Source organism: Pinus tabuliformis, chromosome 1_1 (genome assembly GCF_031772625.1).
Source record: "Pinus tabuliformis cultivar Carrire ecotype Pingquan chromosome 1_1, CPIR1, whole genome shotgun sequence".
NCBI lineage: Eukaryota > Viridiplantae > Streptophyta > Pinopsida > Pinales > Pinaceae > Pinus > Pinus tabuliformis.
The window spans coordinates 899,550,368-899,562,284 of NC_142297.1; the positions used below are offsets into that span (position 1 = coordinate 899,550,368).

Genomic DNA, 11,917 nt, shown 5'->3' on the forward strand with positions numbered 1-11,917 from the left:
ATAAGAAGAAGGAAGGTTTTTGACTCCAAAGACCCATCAAGGTTTGTTGGAGTGCCAATCCTTCCCCTACCTCAAGGATAGAAGGGATAGTGACTCCCATGCCCTCTCAAGACTTTAAGGAGTTATTCTCCCTTCCCCTTAAGATCGGCAATACAGTGACTCTCATGCCCCCTAAAGGTTAGATTGAGTTATTTTCCCTCTCTTAAGGATGCGCAAGCAAGCTCGACCATGAGAGAGGACTAGACCCACCGAAATAGAGGAGCTATTGAAAAGGCAAGAGGAGAGAGGCAGAAGACATGAGAGGTGTGATGGGAGGGCGATCCCATAGCTACAGTCTATGGGATGCGACAACTGCACCTAATGCCTCATAGGAATAAGATGATGGTTGATCGCACTGGGATGTCTTCGTCTCGAGTCGAGCCCTACTTGAAACGATGACCAAGGGAAGAACTTACCATTTGTTTTACCCCAAAAAACACTAATTAAACTAGTGAAAAGCCATAAATATATGCAGTGCAGTGTTTGTCTTGACATAGCTTTTTATGGCAAATTGCTTGCAAATTACATGTAACTGTCAGAATAGCTAGGTGTCATAAGCTGCATTGCATACACTGCCATAAATCGGTGCATATTGATTTCCCTTACATTAATCGGTCTGCAAATTGATTGCTCGCTCTTAGTACAATGGCATTATGCCAGCGATGTGGGCTCCTCTGGGATTTAGAATAAGACACACAGATAATACATGGAAAATTATATTAAAACCTAAAATGGAATTACTAGAGATAAAATATTTTTTCCCTCCCCGGCAGACAGCAAGAAACCATAACGTGTTCTGTTTCACGGCAAAAGCTCATGAACATGGGGGAACGGGTACGGCCCCAGACAGCATCGGCGGCCTGGCCCACCTCCCCCTGCACAGATCTGACGGCCTGGCGTTTTCACTGAATGCGACAACTACGATTGCCTTGCGTTACATCGCTTTATCTGTTCCACAGCCACAACAGAACTACGGCCACCATATTCCCCGCTTTGCCCCTTTTATTATTATTTCCCGGTCAAATTAGAGACGGCGCAGTCTTCGAGCAGTAGCACCCTGCTGCTCTCGGATTTCTATACACACACGAGAAGGAGACCCCGTCTCTGGATTCATGGTTTTAATGATAGGCTGCCAGGGATTTAGAATTCCACGGATCTGTTGTTCTGTGTTGTGGGCCGTTACAGACTCATTTTAATGGCGCAGTGAATGGATAGAACGGCTCTGTGGAGTGACATTCGTTCAGCTCGGCTCTGCAAGCATGTGATCGCTGCTTATAGTTCGTCTGTGGGCCTAAAATCATGACCCAGCTCTTGAATACAGACGAAATAGTCAGTTGGACTGTGGTCCAGCTGTAGATCGGGGAGAGTTTTGGGTTCAACATTTAGATCACTGTAACTAGCCTAAGTTCGATTCTCAGCTCGCAACTAATCCAAGAACTGTTTTCATTCTCAGAGCATTTGTCCATTGGTTTACCCAAGTGCGATTCTAGTGTTTCCATGTTTGTTCTATCTGGCTCAAATTTGATTCTCAGAACATTTCTGCATGGGTTCTGTATAGGTTTTGGAGTTGCCCTCCACTAGCCCAAGATTTTTCAGAGATTTTCTTGAGTTTGAGTATAACCATTTTTGAGTTGCGAGTGGCTAGTGGATTTTCAGAGATTTTCTTGAGTTTAAGTGTTACTCTTTTTGAGTTTGAGTGTTACTCACAACTAGCCCAAGTTTTTCAGAGATTTTTCTTGAGTTTGAGTATTACCCTTTTTGAGATTGAGTGTTCCTCACAACTAGCCCAAGTTAGATTCTCAACCCATTCTTGTATAAGGTTTTGGAGTCTGTTGCAGCTAGCATAAGAACACCCACAGGCACAGCTAGTCCATGTTCAATTCTCAGAGCACTTTTGTAAATTTGATTCTCAGAACATTTCTGCATGGATTCTGTATAGGTTTCAGAGTTTCGCACCACTAGCCTAAGATTTTTAGAGATTTTTCTTGAGTTTGAGTGTTATTCACAACTAGCCCAAGTTAGATTCTCAACCCATTCTTGTATAAGGTTTTGGAGTCTGTTGCAACTAGCATAAGAACATCCACAGCCACAGCTAGTCCATGTTCAGTTATCAGAGTACTTTTGTATGGATTCCACAGTTACTCATAACTATTTCTATTTTCAGGACAATGCTGCTACTCATAACTATTCCAAGTTCTGTTTCAGGACAATGGTGTATAGGCTTGTGAATTTAGCAGTCCAAGTTTCAGTTTCAGTGCATTGCTTAGACCTGTAAGTTTACCACAACTGAAGACCCAAGTTTGATTGGATTGACAGAAAGTAGTGTAGCCGAGATGGGCTGTGCTACTTCCAGAGTGGAGAATGAAGAGCTGGTAGCAAGATGCAAGTCGCGTAGACAATGTATGAAGCATGCGGTTAGGTCGAGGCATGAGTTTGCAGCTGCTCATGGCTTTTATTTACAGGCATTGCGGAATACTGGAGCAGCGCTGCGTCAATTTGCAGAAGGAGAATCCATGGAAATGTCGGCATCGTCATCGCTGGCAACGCCCTGCCGCCAGCAGCAGCAGCACCAGTATCGGCATTACCCGAGTATGCCTCGGACTCTGCCGCCGCCGCCTCCGCCTCCGCCCGAGATGAGCCCATATCGAACCGTTCGGTCCAACGATTCGTCTTATAGCAGCGGCACGACTTCAAAAGGCGGTGAGGAGGCCGGCGCCGGGGGCTGGACGAGCACCCAGCATTCGAACACGCCGCCGCCGCCGCCACCACCACCCGCTCAGGCTTCGGCATGGGAGTTCTGGGACCCGTTCCGGGCTTCTTCGCCCCCTGTTGATCAGCAAAGGAGGGCAATGACGACACCAGCGGCGCCGATGAGGTTTAGCGTTTCGCAGGAGGAGCGTAGGCGCGTGCAGGAATGGGAGGCAGAGGCAGAGGCAGAGGCGCAGGCACAGGAGTGGGAAGATACCACCACCACTGTCACCACTACCACGGATCTTGAATATGAGCGCGAGAGAGTTCATCATGAGAATGCCAAGTCTCCAGAGCCACAGACGGATGATAACTCCTCTATGGTCAGTAGCTGGTATACCAAAGACTCCGATTTGGCGATGGTTATTTCAAGGATCCGGAAGGATCTCGGAGCAGTGGTCCGAGAGCTGGATGAATACTTTCTGAAGGCTTGTGCAGCTGGTAATGAGGTATCCAGACTTTTAGAGACCCACTTCCAGGCCGCCATTGGCGAACCCATGAGTAATTTATTTAACTCTCTCAATCAATCACACGTTGTAGTTTTAGTGTTAATTTTATTGTAGTTATTATGGTTGGTTGAATCCCATTTGGATTGCATTCTGGATAAGCAGCTGAAAAAAGAAAAAACCCTTTTCCGGCAAGCTGGTGTCAAATTTGGCGGGACAGAAATTTATGATTTCATCCATCCATGCAAGGAGATTCAAGTTTTTCTGTACTTCTATGTCCACTCAAGTCTCACAGAAACAGAAAACTTCTTTGACCATGGTGGACCCATGAAAAAAATAAAGATTCCATTGACCCATCCAACGCATCCAACTGGATTCAAGATTTTAATGGATTTTGAGTCCACTCAGACCTTCCAGTTCCATTCAAAGACCGGGAGAACCCGTCGGTCATGGTGCAACCATTCATGGTTCCATCGATCCATCCAGCGGGATTCAAATTCTTACTGTGCTTCTGGGTCACGGAAAAGTCCTTGTGGTAGGTTGGATCCATGACAATTCATGATTTCCCCAGATCATCCTGCCCGATCCAAGTTTTTCTATACTTCTGTGCTCACTTAGACACACTGAAACCCCTTGAGCTTGCTGAAACCATGCAAATTCATGGTTCCATCGATTCATCCAATACGATTAAAAGTCATTTTGTCCTTCTGGGTTACTCAAACACATGGAAAACCCTATAAACATGAGAATTCATGGTTTCATTCCACCATCCGTGTGATGCAAGTTCTTCATCGCTTCTGGGTACACTTAGAGCTGCGCAAACCTCTTAGAGTGGTGGAACTATGAACGAAACCATGATTTTTGCCAAAATCCCCTGAATCTGTTGACGGAAAGGGGGGTAATTGTTGGCTGTTTATCCTATGCTCTTGATTAAGGCTCCATCCAAATGTTCAGAGATTTGGAAATTTGCTTGCACAATAGATGCATATGCTTGAAAATATTGTTGACCATCTGTTTTTGTTTTTTGATTTGTGGGTGTAGAGGGCGGTCACCATTCTGCAAAGGTGTTCAGTGCTTTATCTTCCTGGGGTTGGCCTTCAAAATCACCTATGGTGGTAAGCAGGGATGGTATTTCTATGAACAAAAATGAACGCAGCATACACGGAAGCCATTGTTCTACACTAGAAAGGCTTTATGCATGGGAGAAGAAGCTTTATGACGAAGTCAGGGTATGTTCTCCCATTTTTTATTTTGTGATATAAATTTGTAAAACTATCTATAAAACAGAACAGACTATGGAAGAGGGTAACTGAAAAGTACCGATACATGTAGAAATAAATGCAATAAATGTTGGGATATATATTGTCTGAATCTGAATAAGTTCCCATAATTTATATCCCAATATTTCTTTTAACACTGCTGGGTACTTTTTAATTACCCTCTCAAAAAGCATCTTTTTCAGAGGTTTTTAGACAGTATATGTCCCCACATTATTTACATTTACTGCTGCACTGCTCGATGCATAATGTTTGCCATGCATGAGGGGCAACCATGTCTTAGCCACACCTCTCTTTACCATAAAAAAATGACCAGTTGACTGTTGACACGACCTTTAAACTTGCATATAAGATCAATTCTTGAGGACTGCTGAACATATAGCATAGGCCTTCCTACTATGGAGATCTTTCAGTCTATCATATTGATTTTTATCCTTGTCGTGTGCAGTGTAGGGAATCTACAAAGAGAGAGCATGATAAGAAAGTGGTACTGTTGAGGAAGCAGGAATTGAAGGGAGAAGATGAACTGAAGATTGAGAAGACTAAAGCAGCTATAAAGAGACTGCAGTCTCAGATAATGGTTGCATTCCAGGCAGTTGATACAACTTCTGCAGCAATTCTGAAATTGAGAGAAGATGAACTCTATCCTCAACTCGTGGAGCTATCTAAAGGGTAAAACACTGCCACCTTTTTTGCCTTTTGCAAGGTGATGTGAAACTACTTTTTTCGTTATATAATCTCTAGCTGTTCAATTTGTATAATTTGTATTATTATTGTGGAATTGGGGTTCATATAGCTCCACAATTCAAACAAAAGTAAACATCTAATATAGATTTGTGCAAGAGGAATAGTGACTACACTATTTGGGGAAAAATGACCAAATTTGCGGCAACAGGAACACTGACTATGTTTCGGGGGACTTTGTCAATCAGAATACTTAGAAAGAAGAAAGAAATGTTTACAATACCTATTAGAAAACTGTTCACCCAACTCATGAATTTCAATATGTGGAGTTATTTCTGCTAGCCGTCATGTAGTAGTGCCCTTGCTAATCAAAATCAGTGTTATAATGATAGATTCTATTAGGGTGTTCAGACCGAAATTTGCTTTTCAACCATTGCTACAATACAAGTTTTCAGTCTTGCATTGCATTTTGGTTGTACTCTCCATTACTTTCTAGAAAATAAGTTCTCAGATAAGTACCATAAACTTAAGGGAATAATTCATGTGTTTCATTTGTAAGTCAGAATAAGTTCATTGATACTGATCTCTGTAAGCTTGGATGAATAGGAATTCAGCCCACTCTAATTTGAAGTTGGTGATCTGATCCAACTAGATGACTGAACTTTCAACTGATCCATGGTGAAATTCATCACGGAGATTGATCCAATGACGAATTCAGTCATAAAAATTACACCAATTTTTAACAAAAACCATACCGATTGTCTTGTGATCGTGCTCTCTCTGAATTTATAAGTAGGTTTTGTCTTGTGATCGTGCTCTCTCTGAATTTATAAGTAGGTTTTGTTAGATGCAATCTTCCCAGTAGATTTATAGCTATGTTAGGACTTTGGATTATCATTCAACTGTCATCACCAGCAGGTGTCAACTGCTAAGCTGTTCTTAGCCAGACAGATAATATTAGGCTAGGGTCGGACACTGATTTAACTCTGTTGAATGCAGGCTAATGCAGATGTGGAGGGCCATGTATGAATGCCACCAGGTCCAAAATCATATTGTCCAACAGGTGAGGCATTTGGACAATCTGGCAAGCGCAGAGGCCACAAGTAGTTATCATCAGCAGGCAACCATTCAATTGGAAGCTCAGGTGACTACTTGGTATGACAGTTTTTGTAGAATGATAAAGAGCCAGAGAGATTATATGCGGGCTCTCAGTGGATGGCTAAGGTTAAGTCTGAATCAGTTTAAGTATGATGCAGAGGGAATAATGGAACATCACCAGCCTCTGTACACATTGTGTGAAGAGTGGCAGCTAGCTCTAGACAGGCTGCCAGATCAATCAGCTTGTGGCGGCATCAAAAGTTTTATGACAGTTATGCATGCCATAGTAGTACAGCAAGCAGAAGAGTTAAAGCAAGCAAGGAAGTGCGAAAGCCTCTCAAAAGAACTAGAGAAGAAGTTGACTTCACTGCGCAATATGGAAACCAAGTACTATGATCCTTATGCTCCACCAGACAGCAGAGGAACAGACCTTTTGGCGCGGAAAAAGGCTAAAACAGAGGCTTTGGGAAGGAGAGTTGAAGAAGAGAAGTCCAAGCATTTGAAAGCCATTGCAGTCAGCAGGGCAATGACCTTGAACAATTTGCAGACAGGGCTTCCAAATGTATTTCAGGCCATGACTGGCTTCTCTAGTGTTTGCATGCAAGCATTTGAAACTGTGCATAACCAGACCAAGTCTTTCAACAATAATTCATTTATCAGAAGGTTGACCTAGTTGGTTGCTTCACTACAGGAGAGGACAACGATGGTAAGATTTCAGGAGACTCAAGTTATGGAATCTGATCTTATTTCAAAGAGCATAGTCAAGGGCCGATTTTGGGCTACTTTCTAAAGCTAAGTACACTAGTGGTCTTCTTGTATATATCAGTGGCATGATGAGGCCTTAAAATATGTACAGATTGTATTCTGCTCAATCTAACAATTGTGTTGGTGTAGTGGTTAGAAAGTTTCCCCTTGAACCCTTCTGTTGCACATTCTAAGAAATATGTGTTCCTTTCTTATGGCTATTGCAGCTACAATTTGCTCTGTTTCCCAGTTTGCTTAAGTGTTCTCAAACGGTAACCTGGGGTCCCATGGTATGATCTACTTTTGGGGTCATTAGGAGTGTTAATTTTGAGACATCTTGGGAATTCCTGTGATGAAAAAGGAAGTTAAAATTTCGCAGTTAGTAGACCTGTTACGAGCCATTACACAAAAAAAAGCAAAACCATCAGAAGCATAAATAAACAAAAACAATTGGATCATATCTGTAACAGTAGCTCCATAGTTGGTTGCTCTCGTCTGCCTCTATCTATCGCTCTTGCCATGGCCACCACTACCTGAAAAAGGAAAGCTGGCAGAGACGCCAACCCATCACAAGCCATAGATTCGAAAAGTGCCTAAACATCATACGATTGTTTCCCAGGAATTTTTCGACTCCAGTCGATGTCCATTGACCAATCTTCTTAACACCAGTTCATGATTGACTGATCCGATTTACTTCATAGCCCATGAGTAATTGATGCATATCTCTGTATAGCATGCCTCAGTGCTTGCAGATTTCTGTAGCTTGCATTTACTATTCAAGAGTGTATTCACTCACATGGAATCACATGAACCATTTTTTATCTAGTCTCCGTGCGCGGTTATCCACTCTACATATAACCAAGCATTTAATGCCCTATAGCATGCTGGTTAGCTCCTACCAAAACCTACAGCTACCATATAAGTTTTCTCAATTTGGAAATTAGTTTTGCCACACAAGTACTTGAATGATGCAATATCATCTTCTCCCATTCTTGTTATTATAAATAAATTATAAAACTTTTTATATAATCATTATTAAATTTATATATTATTATAATATTTTTTTAATATATTACTTAAAAATATAGGTTTTATTGCCCATGGGGCTTTGGATTGATGGTGAATGGGTGCGCTGTTAAGGCACTCCTTGCGATAGGTCACCGGTTCAATTCCCCGTGGGTACTTAGTTTAGTCTTAACATAGAAAAAAAAAAAAAAATATAGGTTTTATTATATAACTTTTTAAATATAAAAATGATACGTTAGAGAATGGTTTATCACACTATCTGATTATCAATAGATTTTTATATTTCCGAAAGGATTTCATCTTACCAAATTGATTTTATATACCTATATACATATATATATATACTTATTTTTCTGAGAATTTGAACAAATTTAGTGACAAATTAGGAAGTTTCTAATAAAATTAATCCCATAACTTATTAATGCTTAATAAGAAAAATTTAACCAATTAAATTAACCCTCAAAACTTAAATTTTTATATTATTATATATAAATCTATAATATATTATTTAAATATTAAAATATATTAAATTTTAATACTAAAAATAGAACTAAATAATCTCTACTAAATTGTTTATTAGAATTTAAATATTATTATATTTTTAATAGATATACATAAATTTATAAAATATTACTAAAATATTAAAATTTATAAAATTTTAATACTAAATATTAATTCAATTTGCTATCTCAATTCAAAAGATATATTGGTCATAATGAAAATGTAGTTCTACCAAACTTTAAAAAAAAATACTTTGATTTAAATATTATAAATTTGATAAATTAACACAGTGTTCTATATAAATATTAAAATTAAAACTCAAATAATTAATACTAAATTGTTGATTAGAAATTAGATGTTATTATGCTTTTTAGTGATTTGGACTTTTAGATGTTATTATGTTTTTTTTAGTGATTTGGATTTTCAAAATAGATAAGAAAAAACTTGCATTTTATTTTATTACAAATTACTACTTTTAAGTTTATATTATGTATATTTTTTTTTTATTATTTTTGAGTTTATATTTTTGTGTATTTAAAAAAAATGATTGTAAATATATATTTAATAACATTTATTTTTAATATTTATTTGGTTAATTATAATGAAATGAGATAAACATTAATTATTTTGATATATATATATATATATTATTAAAAAAATATTTATTTATTATATTTTTAAATTTTTTTTTTTTGGTTGATAAGTGGGTGAATCTTAAAAATCACGCTTACCTTATCGCTGAGAGGCCACGACTCAGGGGCATCTAAGCCGTCAAAGTCACCCGGGATCACACCCGGCCTGAGCCGCACCAGTGGAAACCATGCTGGATTTTTTAGTATCGGCGAGACTAGAACCGGTGACCTTTGTTTATAGAGCGCCTTAACTAAATAAAATCTTATTATCAATAAAAAACAAATAGAATTATTGATTTTTTTTAAATAATAAATATTTATTAAAAAAATAAGATTAAAAAAAAACTCATAATATGAACCACCATAAGATTCACTATAATTATAATTCAAAAAATAAATAAATCGATCTTTATATCAACTACTTATAAATTAAATTTATAAAATTATCACATAACCTCTCCTAACTTAAGGTGTTTATGAAATATTTAATTCATATGTAACTTGAAGAAGTTTATGAAATAATTCGTTCATGTCTTACATGAAGGCTAAAGAAGATGTTTTTATAGGTTGTAGTGATTTAAAAAATAGTCTAAATTGTTGTAGCCATGTTCATGGGATGCTTCATACATGTTTATATAAGTTATGAGACCGTAATTTTATGGTGGTTTATTAGTTTTTTGGGATTAATTTTGAAGTTTTTATAAAATAGTTTAAATTGTTTGTAATTATGTTCATGTGATGCTTTATATATGCGTTAAGCGAATTTTGAGGTCTAAAATGAGCTTTTTAAGGAAATTATAAAATAATAGTGGAAATTATAAAATAAGATTAGATTATATCATCAAATTTTAGAGGGAAAAAAGGAAAAGTTATTTTTCAATTTGTATTTTCAACTTATCTCTCTATGGGTTTACTCAAATTTCGAGTGGCAACACTCGTTGGATATAGAATTTGATTCTTCATCTAAGGAGCACCCATGTTGCATATTTTTTATGGACTCTGCTACACGAAAAAACGTGATTGCAATTATGTTTTTTCGTGTATTTCTCATATTTCATGTAGCAGAGTCCATCAAAAGTATGCAACATGAATACTCCTTGGATGACGAATTAAATTTTGGTATCCAACGAATACTTCGCTTGAAATTTGAATAAAACCTTAGGGAGCAATCACGTTTTTTCGTGTATTTCTCATATTTCGTGTAGCAGAGTCCATCAAAAGTATGCAACATGAGCACTCCTTGGATGACGAATTAAATTTTGGTATCCAATGAATACTCCGCTCGAAATTTGAGTAAAACCTTAGGGAGATAAGTTGAAAATACGAGTTGAAAAAATAGTTTTCTATTTTTTAATATTTTTACTATTTTACTCCAAAAATGGCGAATCATCCCCCATGGGTCACATCATCATCTTGAATCTTATTGGTTCTTATAATGTTTATTTTGGTTGTACATTTTTCTTAGGAGGCCCATTTTAAACCTCAAAATTTCCCTAATGGTCTATGCAAGTCATGACAAATTTCATGGTATTGTGTATTGGTTTTTTATTCACTCTATGACCATGTAGGGCCCTTGGAAAAAACTGTAAGTACTATTGGTTATTTAGTATAAATTTCTTGATGCTTATATGAGGATGTCTTTTTCAAAGGAGACATGATATTCGCAAATTATTAATTATCAAAGTTTGTTGAGAAATCTAGAGCAGCTAAATTAAGGTGATTTCTCTTATTATGATAATTGCTTGTGATGTTCTTTCACTTAACTTGATGTACTTGTAGTTATCTTCTTCTTTTACTTGATTGTTATTATTGTAGGTTTAACCCCGTACAGAAATTACCTACATACACATTCTAAAACACAGAAAATAAACAAATCGAGAGCATAACACATAAAACACATATACACAGAGATTTTCCCACTGGATCCCAAAACTAGAACTACCAGTTTGATTTTTCATTATTTTCTTTTCAATGTTACAATACATATTTGTACATGTTGAAGCATCTAATACCATGGGCCGAAAACCATCGCGTCCAAAACCATGGACCGAAAACCATAGGTAGGTTTGCCCAAACTAATATAGGGTCAAAAAAAAAAATTTCCCAGGGGATCCCGTAGAGGGGTCTACCTGCCCCCCTCAAACCCCCCTGTGACCCCCCCGCTGCGTAATCGGCGCAACGAAGGGGGGCTTTGCCCCCCCTCTAACCCTCTGGTTCACTACGTAGGTTACTCGTGGAAAGACTATAACACAACCCAACATTCTCCCACTTGTTGTTTTCTTTCCACAGGGGGCCACAAGAGAGCTTACTCATTTTTCTAGCCCTGAAACGCCCATTGTTTCTCTACACCAGGAGAACTTCTCAGAGCTCACATATTTTGTCAATGCATCTGCAGTATTCTTCAAAGTGTCCACCTTTACCAGCAACACCTTTTTCTCTTCTATCATATCCCTCACAAAGTGATATTGAACATCAATGTGCTTTGTCTTTGAATGATAAGCATGGTTCTTTGCTAAGAAAATTGCACTTTTGTTGTCACAGTGTATCCTTATAGCTCCCTGTACTAACCTAATACTTGAACACAATCTCTGCAACCAAACTGCTTCCTTGCTTGCATGAGTGGCTACCATGTATTTTGCCTCTATAGTTGATAGTGCCACTACAGATTGTTTTTTACTCATCCAACTGACTGATCCTCCAAATAGGTTAAACACATACCCAC

General features: G+C 38.0%; 1 protein-coding gene across 1 annotated transcript; it reads left to right on the forward strand.

The window, feature by feature from the left end:
* Positions 1-1,044: 1,044 nt before the first annotated feature.
* On the forward strand, positions 1,045-7,185 carry LOC149217309 (protein ALTERED PHOSPHATE STARVATION RESPONSE 1-like). Its single transcript, XM_089392971.1, has 4 exons — positions 1,045-3,288; positions 4,275-4,462; positions 4,959-5,182; positions 6,194-7,185. The coding sequence occupies exons 1-4, from the start codon at positions 2,373-2,375 to the stop codon at positions 6,963-6,965; spliced, it is 2,100 nt and encodes a 699-aa protein (XP_089249097.1). The 5' UTR covers positions 1,045-2,372; the 3' UTR covers positions 6,966-7,185.
* The last annotated feature ends 4,732 nt before the right edge of the window (positions 7,186-11,917 follow it).